Below are 18749 nucleotides of genomic sequence, written 5' to 3' on the forward strand. Positions count from 1 at the left end.
TTTTGTTTGTTTTCTAGGTATGTGCGAGAGTGTTTGCATCTGTTTTGAGTGAGGCTTTGTGTATCGGCTTGTTTCTGCTTGCTCATGAGGCTAAAAAGAAAAGCTTGTTGCTCTGATTAAGTGCACGCTTTTGACATGATGACCCAGGGTCAAGAGACGAGCTGGTGGAGAAGAGACCCAGTTCGTCATGCCAGAGCAGACAACAAAGCTGCCTGTGACAGCACGTCTGTTTTGGTCAATCGAAACATCTTGGAACATTTTCTTCTTCTAGCTGCTTCTTTAGATTACAGGATGATCTACAGCGCTCTCCTGTTTTTGTGCATCCCAGCAAAAATGACGCATCACTTGGAAATGGGAAGCAGACTCATGCAAAAACTTTTTTCTTTTTTTCCAAACTTGTAGCTGGCCGTCTGGTCACCATATTGTGCACCATTTGACTCCAAGTGAACTTGTCTCAGATTAGCGTCGCACAAAAGCCACCTAGCATCTGGAGGTCAGAGCGTATTTGGGCGTCAGTGGGACAGGAGAGCATCCCTTGAATCATGGCTCCCTTTTATCAACCCCCGTTTTTTATTTTTTTTTTGGACAGGCACAGGCCAGAAAATGTCTTTCATGTTTGGGTTGGAGAAGGGGGAATCTGAAGCAGCAGGCTGCTTTTCATGCCTCGTGTGTGCCGCTGAGAGCCTTGCGAAGACTTCAGATTTGGTTACAATTGAATTAAGCTGAGGAGCTGGCCTTAAACAGTGTCGTAGCTCAGTGAGTAGAAACACCCTCAAAAATCCAGACTACATTTATTCCTCTGATTTGTCTTTGTGTTTTCATGCGCGCATTCCCGTCTTTGATTTGTCTGCCAGTGAACATGTTTTTGTGGTTGTGAGTTGCATAGTGGCGTGTGTGTGTGTCGTGTGTATACTTGTTTAAATGTGTTTATAGGACCACTATACTTGTAGGGACCAACAGTCACTTGTCGGGACAAAATGCTGAGCTCACAAATTTGAAGGCATGTTTGAGGCTCAAAATATGGTTTTACAGCTGAAGTTACATTTAAGTTATGGTTAGAGTTAGGCATTCATTTCTGGTGGTTAAGGTAGGAGGCTGGGAAAAGCATATGTGAATTTAAAGTCCTCACTAATATGTGAAAACGTACGTGTTTGTGAGAGAGACAGAAGGTGTGTTTGGAGGAATAGGAGCCTGTTCTTGGCTGTCTTCATCTCTTCTGGCAGTCTTCCCATGCAGGCTGTGGAGGTCAATGTGATAATGGAGCCGCCGCTACTGGCTCTCCCCTGTGGCCCAGCAGGGTGGACGCTCTCCTTCCAGCTCTGTTTCTCACCTCTCCTGCTGACTCTAAATCCATCATTTTCTCTCTACATTTTACTATTTTAAACTTTTCCTCTCTCGCTCTCTCTGGTTTCACAGGTTTACATACCGTAACTGCCTTGTACTTTCTAATGTTGTTTAAAATCCAGATTAGTTCACAAAAACATACTTTCAGTCAAAATCTGAGATTATTTATGTGTTTATGTGTGATAAGACAACACTGTTTGAGCCTTTGCTGTGTTTCCACCCCTCCCTACAGTTTCCAGGACGTGGTGAACTACTTTGGTGTTAAGCCAAAGTCCGGGGAGAAAGAAGTAGCTCCGAGTTACATCTTTATGCTTTGGTACGAATTCTGCAACGATTTCAAGAACACTTGGATACGACAAAGCAAGAACATCTCCAAGGAGAGGTGAGCTGGTACCACTACTTGGGTTAAGTCTCAGAAGAAATCAGGAGAAAGGAGTCGGGAAGGGGGTTATTAGGGTTACTGAATAATCCAACAATCTTTAAAAAAAAAAAAGTGACTGAATTTTCCCTGTTTTCTGTGAGTATGCTAGAAATAATCATTCTAAAAAAAAAAAACTAATGTCAGGAAGGGAATGTAAAACTTTGCAAGACTCAAAACATAATCATTTCAGATTAGACTTCTTTGTTTCTGTCACCTTCGGATTGGTGCTTAACACCTCTGGACATCATGTCAAATTAGCACTAATTGTACAAGGGTGATGTGCAGATGCCGGGTTGTAATTAAAGCAAGGGGGGAGGCCATCAAAGAGGAGGTGAATGGGGGAGTAGCTGAGGCCTTGGTCCTGCGACAGGGGCCTGAATTTATGTTTCCTCTGACCTGAGGCGTAATTGGTAGTGGGCTGGGGGGTTCCAGAAAAAGGACCGGCAAGCGGACAGTGGCCTGTGGTGGTTTAAAAGCTGCGTGTTATTAGAGAACTGATAAACACCGTAGCGATGCTAAGCTCGAAGGAGGCGGTGAGCTCTCGCTGTCCAGAGAGACTGTGTGGTCATTTTTATGCCACATTATTAAGTATCACATGGTTTCCCTGTTTACTAGGTAATCGTGCCGCTTGTTGCTCGCAGCTGATTGTGCTTATCTACATTTAACTTTATTTTAAATACTGTTTGTGATCTCATAAAAAGCCAAGTGTTTTGTTTTTTTTTTTTTAAGGTTGCCTCATTATCTCATCAAGCTGCTGTCATTCTCTGCTCATTCCCACTTAAAGGGCTTTCACTGACCGCAAACTCCAGAGTGGATCAGAGAGAGTGTGTGTTTGTGTGGCTGGGGGGGCACTGCATGGCTCTGTGGTGCCCCAGGAAGATATTTAAATGTCTTGCTCTTATAAACAAATTCACAAGAGTGCACGGATGAGAGGCTTTGTATTTGATCTGGTTACACTTGGTTCCCAATTGATTTGCAGAAGTTTCATTGTGTACTTCTTTTAGACTGTCTGATAACGTTGAGCCTTGCTGGTCGCTTTCTTGTTTCTTTCCATAGGTTGAAGGAAGCCCAAGAAAACATCAAGAAGATCACAGCAGAGAAGAGAGTCGAAACCAAGAAGATCAATGCCAACAGTCTGGTAAGAGCTGATCTGTATTCAGAGACCAAATGGAATTTCCCAGAAGCCGCTCTTTCTTGTGTCGCAGCTGAAATCGATACGCTGAATCTTTTTGTGGTTCTTGCCAACAGAAGGAGAGGCTGCGACAGAAGGAAGCCAGCGTGTCCTCCAGCTGAGCAGAATGATAAGTGGCAGAGCAGAAGAAGCACGGACCGGCGGTGGTGCGCCAGGAAGGGTGCAGGGGCCCATCCATCCTGCAGTTACCACCTGCCTCAGCAGCACTGGACCCTACCCTCTGTTCACCGTACGGACTCACAATAAAACATGGTCAGACTTTTACTACTCCCACTACCGTATCTGTGCCCCACTAACAGCACTGGACATCCCCTCCCCTCCCCCTGTTCTCCACCGCCTTCGCTTCGAGGCTGTTTTGGCACAACCCCAGTTAGCGAAGACGATTGGCCGCCGCAGCCGCAGCGAGGGGAGTCATAAAGGCCAAAGGGTTGACCTCATTCATGCAGCATGGCGTGACCCCTGAGTGCCCAGCTTGTGAAAGGTCTCCAGGGTTCAGCGGGATGCACAGCAGAGCCAGCTGACACATCCTCAAGCGTCCTTCTGGACCTCTTCCGAAGCACAAGAAACAGTTTCTTTTCCAAACTGTATCAGATGGCGTATGTGTTAAAACGATGCCCCAGCGCGGGCTGTGCTTCTTAGACGTTGTTGTCGACCTACAGACAGATATGGCTTTACTGCAAGTGTCTGCTGGGAGGGGTAAGAAAAAAAAAAATCACTGTTGACAAAACAGATCTCTCACTTGGAGCAGGGAGAAAGAACTTTCCTGTGTCTTTCGCTGTAGCGGGTAGCTTTTCATTCACCACGGCTCATTAAAAGTCTTGTAAATATGTCATGTAGTAGAACTGGCAGGGACTGTACAGCTTTGGGAAATATGATGGATTATCTATGCTGGGCTTTAAGTGCGGACGAAGACACGTCGTGTAGAAATTGTCTATAAGTTGAGTGCGTGTTTAAAAGGGGCGGGGGGGCCTATGTGTAAGAATGTGAGGTTTTGCTGTATTGCGTGTTGCACTGCACCAGACTGACCTCTCCTGGGTGACGGCCAGAGGAGAGCAGAAGCTGGCAACAAATGTGGCCCGGAGCCTCGGCTCACACAAAATTGGACTTAGAAAAAATAATAGTAATAGTTTTGAATGACACAACAGGTTTTGGCGCTCACCTGCAGTTTTAAAGAGAACTTATTAATCCTTCAGTGAATGCTGTACATGACGTTGTCCCAACACAGTTTTAAGCTGCTTGCTTTAGCTGTATGTTGCTGCGCGTCGTTTTACCCCCCATGCTGACCGCATGCGTTGTTTTTGCAGCTGTCTTTCACTGTTTTGCACCTCCTTTTTCCTATGCAAGAGTAACGTTTCCCGTTAGAAAATGTATAAATTATATTTCTTCATGATGAAATCTTATTTTATTTTTGAACAAATAGAAAGTGTAATAAAATCATGCTTTATTTTCACTAATGTAAGATGTAGCTATGCTCCTGTATCACTAAAGAAAATTGTATTTATGTAACAAAATAATTATTTTATGCCCCCCCGCCCCCCCCCCCCCCCCCCTCCCAAAAAGAAAAAAAAAAAACCAGCTTTGTTTTGTATATTTTGATTGGTAACTGAATTGACTAAGAAGTTGCTTGATAGGTCAGTTGATTCATGGGTTTTGTTTTTTTTTTAATGTATGTTGTAAAGATTTCCAGCGTGCTCATGGAAGTCGAGTGCTTTGCACAGAATAAAGACAGAAAGTTTAATGTTTATATTTTGGAGTAATGATGACTGTATTTTGGGTACTGAGAACATTTAAGATGATCACCTGGAGCCATGCGAGATGTTATACCTCAGATTTCCATCGTCACACCTATCCATAAACTGCCCCTTTGATCGATTACTTGTTTTTACCCTCCAAAGTCTTTCACTTGTGCCATTTATTTTGTATACAAATCTATATAAGTTGAAACTTTAAAACTGCTATATTTTACTCCAGAGGGGTTGGAAAAACAAAACCAGAAACAGAAAAAATAAAGAAAACGAGCAGATGCTGACCAAGGAATTGCTGTAGCCTCTACTGTATGTATGTTGGTTCATGTGACCTTCAGTAGCTCTCATGTGAATGCTTTGTAATTTTATGGAATTGTTTTAAATTTCAAGAAATAAACTGTGGGATGCTGAATAAGTGGGGCTTATTTTGGACGAAGACGTGGACTTTGAAAGAGATGTTAATGCGGCTTCTTTCAGTTTTCTGCTGTCAACGCCTCGATTTAGGCCCGCGCTGTGAAAATGTGATATTTATGTAAGGAACCTGAGTCATTCGATGATTCATAATTCAGCCAGACTGTTCAATAAACTGTGAGTCAGAAGTTGTGCCAGTTCCTGGAAATCTCCTGAAATAAAATAATTGGGAGGAAATTCTCATAACATCGGTCTAATGGATGTAAAATTGAATGAGGTTGGTGTTTTAATAATTTGAATGAGATTTAAAACTGTTATTACATATTCATTAAAAAAATACTTTGTTGATCAAATAAGAATCAGAAAATTTCCAAATGATTTTTTTTTCCTTTTTTTTTAATGAAATGTTGGGACCTCCCTCAACTGTAACTGACATCTATGTGAACCAAAGTAATGCAAACTGTGACTGAATACATCAGTCGTATTTATTGTAGACTGGCTAAAGAACAAAGCCTCTAATTCTAAAATCTTTCCCCCATCACCCACGTATTTATAAATATGTTCATTTAGTAGAACATCTTTTCATTTACACTTGAGAATTCCCTTAAGAACCTGACAGATTTGCGAGCCTTGTAACCAGATGCGGTGAAATTGAATCCCATCATTTCAGTAGATCGCTGGAATAGCTGACTTGCAGCTTTTTTTCCAAAACGGACTTTAAAATATATTCCAGGGTCTGAATGCGAGTAACTCTGTAAGATCCTGGCTCAGTGCAGGAGGGGAGCAGGAAACGGTGAATGGAGGGATTCAGCTTTTTTGTTTTTGGTTTTTGTTTTTAAACACAGCAGATAATTTTCGCAGTATTCCAGCATCCATTTATTTAGTTTTCGTGGATAATTTAATCAAATGAATAAACAAATGGGTTACATCAAAAATGGCTTAACATTTTACAACTATTTCACCTCGGTAATGTATAAGCCACCACTGTACACTTCCATTTAAACTAACTTCAGAAGCCATAGTTTCTATATTTGAGTAAGCTCACAACTTCAAAAAAATAGAAAACTTCACTAATGGACTTCGAAATTCACAGAAATCAATTAGGTTAACCTTGAACGATTCTTGAAATATCGAAATAAAATCATTTTTCTCCTTTTACAAATAAAGTCGTTCGCCTATCAAATTCCACACAGTGGAAACATCCAGTTTAGCAAACACATATGCGTAAAATGCAGGATGGACGGAGACGTTTAACAGTCACAAGGACTGTTTTGGAGCAGTTAAATAAAACCGGTGTTCTGCAGTCCTGTGGGGGCGAGGAAGCCGTGCGTAAAGCATGCCCATTCCAAGTAAGAGTTTCCGTGCAGTGATCTTTTTTTTTTAGTCTGGTGATGTGTAACAAGTTGCTTTTGACGTTTTTTTTTTTTATTTTGTTTTAAGTTGCATGTCCATATTGGCTCACGTGCTGTACAGGAGAGACGTAAGTATCAGCGTGTGCGGTGCTTATCTCCAGATGGAGACGAGCACAATTTCTTGGCTGTGAGACAGCTATCAAGTCCACTAAGAAGAAGAAGGAGAAGAAAAAGGAGAAGACATGAAACACACACACATAATCGCTGTGTTTTAGTCCAGGTCTATGGATATGCAGCGACACTGTTTGACGCGCTGGATGCGCTTCTTCTTGGTGGGCGGCTGCTGGTCCGGACAGTTCAATGTGAAAGTCATGGTGGTAAAACGCTTCGGTTTACAAAACGAACAGGACTGGAAGGCGCCCTCCTCCCTCCGGATGTGCCTGGGGATGTAGAAGGAGTTGCACTGTCCGTAACAGAAGCGGTTGATGATGGTGCGGCTGACGCAGCCCTCCTCGTGGATGGTCTGTTTGAGAGGTTGTGTTTTGCACCAGTCCCGTTTCAAATACTGGCGCTCCGTCACATGTAGAGCTTCCTGGCTGGACTCCAGCACTTCGTCGGCGGGTGAGGATGAGCCCGGCCTCTGGCGAGAACCCGAGCCCGCTTGCGGAGTCTGCGGTTGCTGCTCCGATTCGTTGGGGTTGCTTTTGTCAGGATGAGGAATGGCGCCTTGTGAACCTCTGTTTCTTTTTGAATCCACCGGAGAGGAGAGCAGCCCAATGATGAAAACCATACTGTAGAAGATACGCGTGGAGTTGGCCATCCTTGTAGAGAAAAAGAAAATAATTCGTCACTCACACAGTTTTCGGCTCTGCATGGGTTACCCACAGCTGTCATAGTTTTTACGCTGCGTAAAAACGCACCGAGGGAATTTTTTCCCCCATTTCTTCTTTGTTGAAACAACATGAAAAGGAGGCTGAAGTTTAAAAGCAGTCATTCATTTGAGTCACCTCAGTCCAAATAAATGACAGAATAATATAATTATGTTCCCATAATTATCCATTCTCCAAAATATTCCTGCCGAATTTATCTAAAAACAGTAATAAACCATGTCACATGTCCTGTAAACCGTTAGTGGCTCCACACTTGCGCAGCAAGAGATAGAAAAGCATGCAGTTTTACCATTTCTATAAGTTATATATCATGATGTTTAAAAAACAAATAGAAATACCTGCTATGCAACACTGCTGCTACAAGTGCGATGATCTGGTCCTCGAGCTTCACTGCGGCACCTTTCGAGATGATAGGTACCTACTGGTGTCGACTGTGCACTGGTGGGACTGTGGATGGGTGGGAGACTAAGCGCTCCATAGACAGGGGCCAGGGGGTTTAATACAAATTGCTACAGCGCCGGACTGTCTCCCTTTTAAATGTCTGCCAGCTGAGATGTGCACAGCAGTTATTGGCTAAGCACGATGTAGAGAAAATCAAGACTATCCGCCCCCTCAACAGTTTCCCTTAGCCCACAGACAACCGAGAAACAGTGAAAGAAGGCAGGCAGGGAGGGAGAGGGAGCTGAGTGCGTACTGGGGAAAAAAGTAAAAGTGCGATTTTTGTTTGTTTGTTTTTGTTTACATGTTTCAAGAAGACACGACCATAATACGGTGCATTATATGTAAATGTGCAACTATAAATGAAAAGCGGAGTTCGAGCTGCTAAAGCAAACAAATGCAGTTACAGACAAACTTTAAAAGATGAGCCAAAATGCAGCACCTGTGACACCAGTTAGTCGAACTCCATTTCCATCCATTCAGCAGGGTGATAGACGTCCAGCCTGAAATAAGGGCAGCTCTTCATGTATCACAGACCTGAGAAAAACAAAAATCATTAAAGGCATTTTTTTTTAAAATTGCATTGCTTCGTACAATCGCAGAAAAAGCGCAGTGGTGTAGCCTAAGCCAGAGTATATGTTTAATCATTTCACTAATACCTGTTCATTTATGACCCAAACGAGTCACGTGATCTCGGCTTAGTCCATATTTTATCAGCTCAATTGTTTTGTGTGGTTTTTTGTTTTTTTTTAAATCAGTCATCTTCAAGAGGAAGTTTGGGATTAGTCTCATAGATGATGTTGTATCCTTCATGTTTGGCATTATTGAAGGCATAAACGTTTGTTTGTTTTTTAAAAAGTAAATGGTTTTAGAAATTGCTGACGTGACTCTAAAATGACCCAGTTGACAGATTTTTATTTATTTATTGTCAAAAACCTGGCATCCCTAAAGTTTTCTTAACCATTCCAGCCCTGTGAAGGGGAACTTTAAGGAAGCTGACAAGTAGCCGCACCACCTTCCCCCAGCATAAACCCATCTGCTTATTACATTGCCCAATCTGACGTATTTAGGGGTCATGACAACGTCATGAGTCAACAACCCCCCAAAAGACCATGCGCTCCGGTCAGTGCAACATGAGATTAAAGCGTGGCATTCTGCCCCAGGTCCAGTCATACCTCACACACATGAAGGATGGCAAGCTTCCAAATGGGCTGAGGAATAAATCTCCAGGAATGATTTTAACCCTCACCCGATCGGGAAAGGCTTCCGAATCTGCAGGGGGGGATACAATGTCAATTTGCTTTCTTCATGCCGGGTTAGTCAAGTACATAATGTTACATTTTTAATAGTATCTGGGGCTTTAGTTCTCAGTTTGAGTCAGATTGCTGACTCAAAAAATAAAATGTTGGACAAAAAAATAAAATAAAAATAGTAACCGGTTTTTTAAATCTTTATATAAACTCAACTACGTTTAAATAAATGTTGTAAATAAAGTGATATATTTCTCAAGTAATATATTTTAAATCTGGATAGATCTTCAACAAGTTAGTGTAAACACTCTAAACTTCCAGCTGACACATTCTGGAGGCCTGCACTAACATCCCAGTGCAGCCGTATCTCACTTTGCAGCTGTCTGCAGTAGCTGTAGCACTCCCCCTGGTGGTTGCACGGAGTCCAAAAATTATTCAACCACAAAACAAATCATGTTGTTTGACTTTATTCGTCTGATGCAGTTAGCACAAAAAAAGAAAAGAAAAATAGCTGAAGACTTGAAAAACAATGGCCTGCAATAGACATGTGATTTCATGAACACTGTTTGCTTTTTTTCCTCCCCACAAAATCCAACAAAGGTGCATGTTTTCTTCCCCTGTTCAAGACATGACAATAAGAAAATAATATGGAATAAAAAAAAGAATAGCTTTCACTTCAGTCAAGTCCCCCCCAAACATCTACCTAACATTAAAAGGGCATAAATAAAATGACTCAATCAAAACATCCCAGTCACACCAATCACATTTTACACAATTTAGCCTGCACACTACTAACTAAACGTAATCTTATAGGCTGATATGTGTCGACATCTTAACTTCTAAATTGGTTTTACTGAAGTAAAACAAAAGGCATACAAAAATCTCCCAATAAGGCCCTAAAATAACACAAACAGCATCTAGACAGCTGACAATAATTTAAGACCCTGAAAACATGAATAGGTTAGGACGTTTAACATCACTCTCAGCAGACACCTGCATAGTTAAAGGAGAGAAGAGGCCAAATGGATATTCACTATAAATCGACAGGCTTCGTAGCAGACAGCAGCCTTCCTTGGTTGAGAGGGTTTCTGGGTGAACCTCTGTAATAGTTCATGTCCTTCCCAGCTAGCTGCTGCAGAGGCTTCTGAGCTCCTGATGGCTCATTGGTTGAGCAGTCCACTTGGGTCTTTGATTGGACCTTGTTGGTCACGTCGCCCAGCGCACAGGACTTGGTGCGTGACTTTTTTGGAGGCACTGGAGGGGGCTTCTGTAAAGGGCACGTGCGGCTGGATGGCACCTCGTGTTCTCCGTGGTGAGGTTGAAGTTTTGGGTGAGGGGAAAGGCCACTCTCTAGACTCACAGCCTTTGCTACTTGTCCACGCTGGTTGGTGATGGTACCTGCATTTCTAACAGGTTTCCTGCTCTCTCCCATGAGAGAGTTAATCCTGCGAACAGTCTGACGCACAGGGGTGCGGTGGAATTTAAGCGGTGACTTGATCTGATTGCTCTTTGAGCCTGTGGGAGAATAAATGGTGAGCTTGTTGAAGTGCTGAATGTGGTCTGCCACACGACGCTTTTCAGCCTCCTGACTGTGTGATGAAAACGTTGGTTGTTTTTGGACTTTGGTACCAATCTCTGGAGAAAGTTCCTTCTTGTCATGTAACACACTGACTACAGCGTCAGTTTTAGGTGGTGTAACAAACTCCTTTCGGAGTTCAAGACCTGGTTTGTATGGAGTTGACTGCCGTCCAGAAGAGACACCTAGTCTGAAGTGAGCAGGACTTTGGATATCCAGAGCATCAATCAACTTGCTGCAGTTCATCTCCTCCATCTCCCTTTCTCCTGCTCCTACTGTGAAGCTGTTATTCCCACCAGCAGGAGCAGCACAGAGAGAACCTTTCTCATCCTGGATGACTGGGCTGTGGGATTCAGCAGCCTCAAGAACTACACTATCAATATGCAAAGGAGACAAAGCAGCAATTTCAATCTGGCCAAAAGTAATGTTCTGTTCATTAGCCAGAAGGCTCTGCTGCATACAGAAGCTGGGGGCTTCACTTGGCACAGACAGAGATTTGGCTGTTGAAGTCTCTGGAGGAGGATCTGTGATCATGTTGGATGGTTTTGAAATACTTGCTCCTGAGGCTTTGCGGGACTCCTGTATGACAGCCTGGAGATCACTTCCAGACTCTGAGAAGGCCTTCTTGATTTTCAGCAGGGTGGGACCGGTTTGTCTCTGGGCTTCAGGGATTGAGCTCTCGCTCTCGAGGCTCTCTGCACTGGAAGCACAACACAACTTCATGGGAAGGCTGCTTACTGCTGGGGGCTTGGACACGACGATGGCGGGCTCAGACATGTAGCTGCTTTTAAGGCACAGGTTCATTGGAGTATCCGTGAAAGACCCGCCGCTCAAGGCCTGGGCTCCTACGGGCGTCTCCGCACACCACAAGCTTCGCTGGGCATTTAAGTCACATCTGGGCGTCAGCAAGTTGTCTTCAGACTTACTAATGAACTTGGAGCCTGGAAAGGTACATTTTTGATATGCATTACATGACAAGAAGATTTAATATTTTATTTTAAGCATAAAGTTCAGCTGTCTGGTACTTACTCTTGGATTCAGTTTTTCCAGGCTGAACTGATGGAATGAACTCTGTCTCTTTGGTGAAACGGAAACTGGTGGTGCTCTCCTGTTTGGCAAGTCGCAAACCAATGGACTCAGAAGCCTTTATGAGCAGCATGAAATGAGAAATGAAAGAGGGTGAAATGTCAGAGTAGTATTTTGTTAAAAAGGATCCCACAGAAAAAAACCAAAAAGTAACATTAAGATGTTAATATCATGACTTTTGCGGTTAGTTCTTCAGAGGATGATAAAAATCACTCAGAAGAAACAATCCATTTGATTTTTTTAAAAGTTTTTATTAAATCAAGAATACACAAATGACTATAAAGCATTAGTATAGAGCCTTAAACAGCCTACACAATGTACTCAAACACCGGTTACTTATTATATATATATATATATATATATATATATATATATATATATATATATATATGGGGTGCAACGATATTCGTATCGATATTGAACCGTTCGATACAGTGCTTTCGGTTCGGTATGCATATGTATCGAACAATACAAAATTTGTAATTTATTTTATCAACTTTCCTTCTGACGATGCTGTCTGTGTTGAACGCTCAGTGAATCTGCGTTCGACTACTCCGCCTAGGCTCGACAGTGCAGCCTAGGCGGAGTAGTCGAACGCAGATTCACTGAGCGTTCAACACAGACAGCATGGTCAGAAGGAAGAGCGCAGGGCAAGCTAGCGAGACAGAAGTTAAGCTCTCCTTGCAACTTGGACCTCCCCCACCCTCATTCAGATCTGGCGTTTGGAATTATTTTGGTTTTCATGTGACGTATGACCCTGAAGGTAAGCGAGTCATGGACTAAAGTAAAACAGTATGTTGGATGTGCCAGCAATGCTCAATTACATGGGTGGGAACTAGTGTGTTAGCGCAGTTAGCTCGTTAACGTGTTGGCCGTCTAGCCCCATGCACGGGGCGATCGGCGGTAGCTCGTTAACGGAGATTTGCCATGTTGTGGCGTTAAGGTCCTTTCAACAAGATTAACCTGAAAGCACTAGTGGGAACACAACGAATATGACTGCACATTTACGCTGACATCATCCTAGTGCAAAGACAAAGATGAGTGATTCCTCAATCAGATACAGGGCTTGCAATATCGCTAGCCCGACGTCCTGGGGCTAGCGATTTTTCCAGTCGGGCTACCAAAATCTATCTCTGCCCTGCCCGTCCGGCTATTGTAGGAAGGAAAAATATATGTCAATGCTTTTGCATTCTTTCGGAAATGTAGCTGGGTAATTATGTCATTGGCATCGGTGAGCCACTGTCAATATGTGACATATTGAAATCGCGTTTGAATTTGCGCTTGTTTTTTTGCTTTCCCTTTGCAATCGTGCGAACTGTGTATAGAGAGCGACAGCACTGATCTGTGAGTGATGATAATTTGTGCACCAATTCCTCTGACATCGTCTTATCAATCGTTAGCTTACTATGCAAACATGACAAGTGAAATCTCCCGCAGCTTAAACATGTGAGAGGTTGATCGCGCAGAGAATCGCTGAGCTTATGTGAGTGAGCGTGTAAAAGCATTTCAGTTCTGCTGAGCCAAATAAGACAGGTCAGGGTGAAGAAGTGACAGCCAAAGAAAAGCTTACCACAAAACGGAAAAGTTATGACAAATCAGACTATAAGGCAAAAAGAAAGTGCAGCTTTATGGTTTCATGGACAAAAGAATTTCTGTGGCTGCAATATGATGAGCTATATAACCAGGGCTGCACATAAGTGGTCCGCAGGTGCTGTCAAAATAAAAAACATGCACAAGGGTTAAATTTAAAAACTGTACTTTTGAGTTAAAATATATATTTATAATTTTAATAAATGACAAATTAAAAAGGCATGAACATTTTTTTTTGTATCGAAAAAATATCGAACCGTGACACCAAAGTACCGAACCGAACCGTGAATTTTGTGTATCGTTGCACCCCTAAAAAAAAAAAAAAAAATATATATATATATATATTTATTTTAACATTCGTCCACCTGAGTGCTTAGTGTAGTAAAATCACTGAAATCTAAGCATAACAAACACCATTCTATTGTTTGGTACCATGCAAATATCACAATTTGGTCAGTAATATTACATCATATTACAATTACGATTACCTTTAAAGTCCTGCATGGATTACTTGTTTTAGAGTTAGTCACTTTAAGTAAACTTAGAACATTAAAAACAACAATAAAAAAGTGCTACTGTGCACAAATACATGCCACATTACTCCTCATGTGCAAATGTATTAATTGCAGATTATGCATGAATGCACTTGACTAATCTTTCAGTGTTTATGGGAAAACCAGAGAAGTGGTTGATTTCCATCAGGCCAACACACTTACAGCGTCTTTGCTGCTCTTCCCCCCGAGGCTAAAACGCAAGCGCAGGGACTTGTGTGGAGCTTCTTTTTTGCTTGTTTTAGGAGAAAAGCAACCAGCCTTTCCAGACTCAACTCTGAAAAGGATAAATAAATAAAACAATTATTAGCAAGATAAGCTGGGGATAGCCTTTAGATTAAAGGCTAAGGCTTTACAAGTGTATCTTCCTTTGGATGAGGGGTGGGAAATTCATTTTCCCAAATGGCAACATTTGAAATTGGGACTGTTGTGGAGGGCTACACCGATAATCAAAGAGAAAATGAATACATAGTTCAGCTTATTGGTGCTGCCCTTCACAACAGTCCCAGTTTCTCATGTTGCCACTTAGAAAATGAATTGCCCGCCTCTACTTTACATGATTTTAAATAGAAAAAGCAACAAAAGTGAGAAATGAATGATCACATCTGTACCTGTTGATAAGGTGTCTGCTGCTGAGTCGTCGGCTCTTCTTCCTTGCAGATGTGGTCGGTTGCCTTCTAGACCTCCCTGCTGACGACAGGACATTTTGGGAAGAATCCAGCATCCCCGAAGTACTGCAGGCTACAATATTTAAGGAGGAAAATTAAAGCTGTATTAAGATCAAGAGATACCATAGCAGTTTATGCCCAGTAATTAAACATTCTTTACTACCTGATCCAGGTGTGGAGGGCCCGTTGAACAAAATATTAGGAAGCAATTCTATCCCAAGGTTCTTTTTGACAGATCTACGTTTCTTGTTTGAAAAGCCAAAAGAGCTGCCAGACTCCAGAGGAAGTTTTCGCTTGGAGGCTGGTGTTGAAATCACAGGAGTTGCAGAAGAAAAGACTGGCAAAAATCACAGAAGAATTAATGTCTTCACACATGCAGGATTTGATCATTTCCATTTGAAAACATGCCAAAAGGACTCAGAAATATTGGCAGAAGCTTGTAAAAAAATAAAATAAATAAATAAATAAAAAAAAAAAATCATTGATGCAAAAAAAAAAAAAAAAAGGCCGAAGAGTGAAAAGCCAATCAAGCAAGCCTGTGCATTATTCATTCATTATCACGGTAGATGCAAACTGCTTTAATCCAAGTGCAAAAGAAGATTTAAGCACGAAATCAAATATGTTCCCAGATTTATTTATTTTATTAAGGAAATTTTAGCTTGTCGTTTCTTTTGTATAGCAGATGGATTACTACAGTTTTATCATGCTACATGGCAAGCAACATTACCCCGTCTGACCACGGTACATACCAAGACTGTCTGTGTGGGGGACATTTGTGGGTGTTCTATTAGTTTTTATCTTATTCAGTGCACCATTGACCACATCTGAAATATGAGCCAAATACACATTTACTGACTACAGCAGTTTAAAAATAACATTATTGAATAACATGCACTGCAATGCAGTGCTTACTTTCACTTGCATTTGTCTGATGTCTTCAATGACATATTCCAGTTGAACTGAAACTACAAATATTCACATATTGTACCAATAAGCAAAGAATTACTGTAAATCTGATATAGCCTTACCACCCAAGCTGCGCCTGCCTTTCCTCTTCATTCCCGAGTTCAGCTCCGGCTCTTCTAGTTCATCATGAGCAGGAGACAGAACCCCTGCCTCACAGCCCATCATGGCAGGAACTTTGTCTTGAAGAAACTTTGGTAACACACCTTCAATGCACAGACAGTCAAATATTTAGAGGTAAAACAGAAGAGTGAAACCTGACATACAGAAGAAATGCTTTTAAGATCAGCGCCTCAGGTCATACCAAAGCTGTGAGCATTCTCTATGAAACGCTGGACTACAGCGGCCTGCAGTTTGAGGCGTTTCTCAGTGTTGGCGTTCATCTTCTCTGTGCCATCACCAGAGTGGAGGAGGTTGGGTGCCAAGATTACAGACAAGTTACTGCTATCCATCTTATTCTCTGCACTCCTGTGATAAAGCAGTAACAGTAAAATATCAATTCTTTAAATATAAAAGTATTATGTAATAAATAGCATAAAGAGAATTTGAAAAAAGGTGGTTTTACGTTAACTTACCTTTTAGATACATTGTAAAGAAAGTCAAAAAAATAACGCAGCACACATAAGTTCCTGTCTGGCAAAACACAAGACAGCAACATGGTGGCAGAGGTCCTCTCCTCCTCATTTGGGAGCTGCTGAGCCTTGAAGAAGGCTTCCTGCAGCTCTGTGGGAAGCACGGGCTCCGGTAACTCACGGAAAAACTGCTTCACCAGACCCGCCACATCGCAGGGAAGAGCAGTAGATAGGCACTCTTCACCCACATCCAATTTTGCCTGGACAGACAAAACACAGCTCTGTTGTGTTAGACAGTCCCCAGTGTCAAGGTCACTCGGTGAAAGCGAGGTCAGCTTCAGCCATCACTCACCCTGAGTGCTTTCAGACGAACAACAGAGCCTGATTTTCTGAACAGGCCCTCTGTGTCAATCTGTGCTAGCAGCCTCATGCACGCATCAACCAGAAAACTAAGGGCAGTTAAAAAAAACACAAAAACAAAAAAAATCATTAGTATAAAATGCACAAGATGGGACATGAAACAACTTGCCAGCTGCAAGTTTGAATAGCCTAAAATATGCATTATTACCTACCTTGGAACACTCCCACATTCCATATTGTAATATGGCAAATTCTCCAGGGACATACCAAAAACCTTTGTCTGGGGAAAAAATAAACAATAAAACATTATGTTTGCCCAGTTTTACAACTTAACAACAAGGCTTGAAAGTTGGAGGAACAGAAACGTAGCTATACTGCTGCAATAAAACTAACAATCTATAGGCTGCATCAAGCCACTCACATATTCATCCATTGCAACACTGTGGTTATACAGTTAGTGTGGTCTTCCTTAGAGACCAAAACCACTGCCAAAATTGCCATTACTTTTGACCAGTTGACTGACTGGATGCCAAGCATTCCTAAGTTTAAGAGCGACACAGAGGCACTTTGTTGGTTTAAAACTGTCCAGCCTTTTTCAGCAGAGCAGAACTTTAGTACTTGCCTTCTTCCTTCTGACCTAAAGGTTGGACTGTTTCTATTAATTCTCTATCCACAAGAGGGACTATTCGTGCAAATGCAGAAGTTCAGCCTTCATTTGAAAAGTCAAAGTGTGTTGCAACTAACCTTGTGACTCCTGTAACCCATTTATAAGTAGAGGGGAGGGCTTCAGTAGTTATTTCCACATTAACTGACATTCACTTTAGCAACTTACATCTAATCATCTGTGCCGTCACAATGTCAAAGTGTGTATTAAAGAAATATTTTAAAACCCACACAAATATGAAGCTATATAAGAAAACACTGGCCTTTAGACTCTAACAAAATCTATGCTGTGAACAATGACGGCAACACCCAAACAAAGCACCTTCAGTGCTTGGGTGACAACAGTCTGCGAACAAATGGGACTCGTCAGCTTTCAATAATATGCTAATTAATTCAAGAGTCTAACCAACACAATGCCCAAGGTTAATAGTGTGAACTTGCTGATTTGTCGTCTAACTACACCAACACAACGATTATGATGAAGTCCTACATTTCAGAATCGCTGCAAATAATACAAGTGAGTGGTGTTGAAGATTAGTAAAAACGTTTTATTTAAACTTACCGAGTTGCTGGCTGCTGACTTGCAGCTGGCCGCTTTGTTTTTGTTCCAGTTCTTTGTTTTAATCCCGTACGCTGAGCGGAGGTGCTGCACGGCCACTAGACGCATCACATTTTTCTCCATGACTCTCATTTTTGCAAACGTACCTCGAAATTTTGCACTGATCACTTATCTCTGCCACAGCAAACTCGCACTCACAGCTCTAACAGTTCAGGCCTGACCGCAGCCTCTTTGACTTTGTTAATTTCCCCAAGACCTCCGGACGATAACTCATGCTCAGCGTGAATATTAAGCGTCCATAAAGCTCTGTAGCAACACAACCGTTGATCAGCTGTATGGAGAATAACCTTACTTAGTCCTAATGAATAGACAACTCGACTAAAGTTACATTATGGAGCACTTATCTAAAGGTTAACTTCGTGCATACGTTGCGATGCAGTTAGCTAGCTAACATTAGCCAGCTAGGTTAACACATTGACTTTCCCCTACTCTGAAATAACCGACACAGCATCTAAGTGGCACGCGGTCTAAAACGGCCTACCTCCTGTAAAACAACAAACTCTATAAATTAAATAAGTTTAACTCGTTAGCTAGCTAACTGCATTGTAATAAGGTTCGCTCCTCACATCGGTTGCCCACTGTTTCCGCAATGCATTCAAACAGCGGCGCTCCCTGCTCTCTCCGCTGTGATTGGCTGAAATCCTTTTGAATAACGTGCTTGCTTTTTTGTTTGTTTTAACACCCAGAGCAGCCTCACTGGGCGGTGCAGTTTCTGTTAAGGCAGAGCAAAACTCAAGCAGACGCTGCGATCAACCGGTAGGCCATGTAGTTTAAATGAGTCAACCATTTGAAAAGGAAATTTCCGCTTTTTCGTGCCTGTACACAGACAGTGCCTCTTTTATGATGTGTCTAAGATGTCTAGTTAAATATAACCTGACTTTTAAATAACCAGCATGTTTACTGACACCACCTGAGTCTTTAAGGACTTTAAGGACTGGGAATTGTAAAAGTTTTTATACCAGAGAAATGACCTAGTTTTGACGCCGCCCTGTTAATTATCTCAGTTAGACTATTTCTTACATGATCCATATTTGTTTCACACAACAATATCATAGGAG

At 42.0% G+C, this 18749-nt stretch overlaps 3 protein-coding genes across 8 annotated transcripts in view; 1 reads left to right on the forward strand and 2 right to left on the reverse strand.

Annotated features, from left to right (window-relative positions):
- LOC120740386 (formin-1) overlaps positions 1–4956 on the forward strand; it is a 49439-nt gene extending 44483 nt beyond the window's left edge. For all 5 annotated transcript variants that reach the window (XM_040042725.1, XM_040042724.1, XM_040042726.1 and 2 more), the window contains 3 exons: positions 1577–1726; positions 2822–2903; positions 3014–4956. In XM_040042725.1, the coding sequence (XP_039898659.1) occupies positions 1577–1726; positions 2822–2903; positions 3014–3058 (277 nt within the window). In that variant the 3' untranslated portion in view covers positions 3059–4956. The remainder of the gene's footprint in view (positions 1–1576; positions 1727–2821; positions 2904–3013) is intronic.
- Positions 4957–5976: 1020 nt separating this feature from the next.
- Positions 5977–9382, reverse strand: grem1b (gremlin 1b). The gene is made up of 2 exons (XM_040042738.1): positions 7694–9382; positions 5977–7286 (listed from the first exon to the last, which is right to left on the reverse strand). Exon 2 carries the CDS (start codon positions 7283–7285, stop codon positions 6737–6739), a length of 549 nt encoding a protein of 182 aa, XP_039898672.1. The 5' UTR covers position 7286; positions 7694–9382; the 3' UTR covers positions 5977–6736.
- A 112-nt stretch (positions 9383–9494) lies between these two features.
- On the reverse strand, positions 9495–18421 carry LOC120740387 (rho GTPase-activating protein 11A-like). 2 transcript variants are annotated; one of them, XM_040042729.1, is made up of 12 exons: positions 17635–18421; positions 16622–16689; positions 16402–16498; positions 16053–16309; positions 15782–15945; positions 15543–15683; positions 15264–15338; positions 14678–14851; positions 14458–14587; positions 14012–14123; positions 11649–11763; positions 9495–11560 (listed from the first exon to the last, which is right to left on the reverse strand). In XM_040042729.1, exons 1-12 carry the CDS (start codon positions 17761–17763, stop codon positions 10077–10079), a joined length of 2946 nt encoding a protein of 981 aa, XP_039898663.1. In that variant the 5' UTR covers positions 17764–18421; the 3' UTR covers positions 9495–10076. The 2 variants fall into 2 exon arrangements, with proteins under 2 accessions (XP_039898663.1, XP_039898664.1); XM_040042730.1 differs by lacking the exon at positions 15264–15338 and having other exon boundaries at positions 17635–18412.
- Between the last annotated feature and the right edge of the window lie 328 nt (positions 18422–18749).

This window comes from Simochromis diagramma, unplaced genomic scaffold (assembly GCF_900408965.1).
Source record: "Simochromis diagramma unplaced genomic scaffold, fSimDia1.1 OVJJ01000304.1, whole genome shotgun sequence".
Lineage (NCBI taxonomy): Eukaryota > Metazoa > Chordata > Actinopteri > Cichliformes > Cichlidae > Simochromis > Simochromis diagramma.

What these genes read in the sequence shown, in the direction of transcription:
- grem1b (XM_040042738.1), bottom strand. Translation starts at nt 7,285, where the DNA reads ATGGCCAACTCCACGCGTATCTTCTACAGTATGGTTTTCATCATTGGG.
- LOC120740387 (XM_040042729.1), bottom strand. Translation starts at nt 17,763, where the DNA reads ATGAGAGTCATGGAGAAAAATGTGATGCGTCTAGTGGCCGTGCAGCAC. An exon ending in CTTTACAATGTATCTAAAAG is followed by an intron (nt 15,946 to 16,052) that starts GTAAGTTAACGT and finishes GCTTTATCACAG; the next exon opens with GAGTGCAGAGAATAAGATGG. An exon ending in AGAGAATGCTCACAGCTTTG is followed by an intron (nt 15,684 to 15,781) that starts GTATGACCTGAG and finishes TGTGCATTGAAG; the next exon opens with GTGTGTTACCAAAGTTTCTT.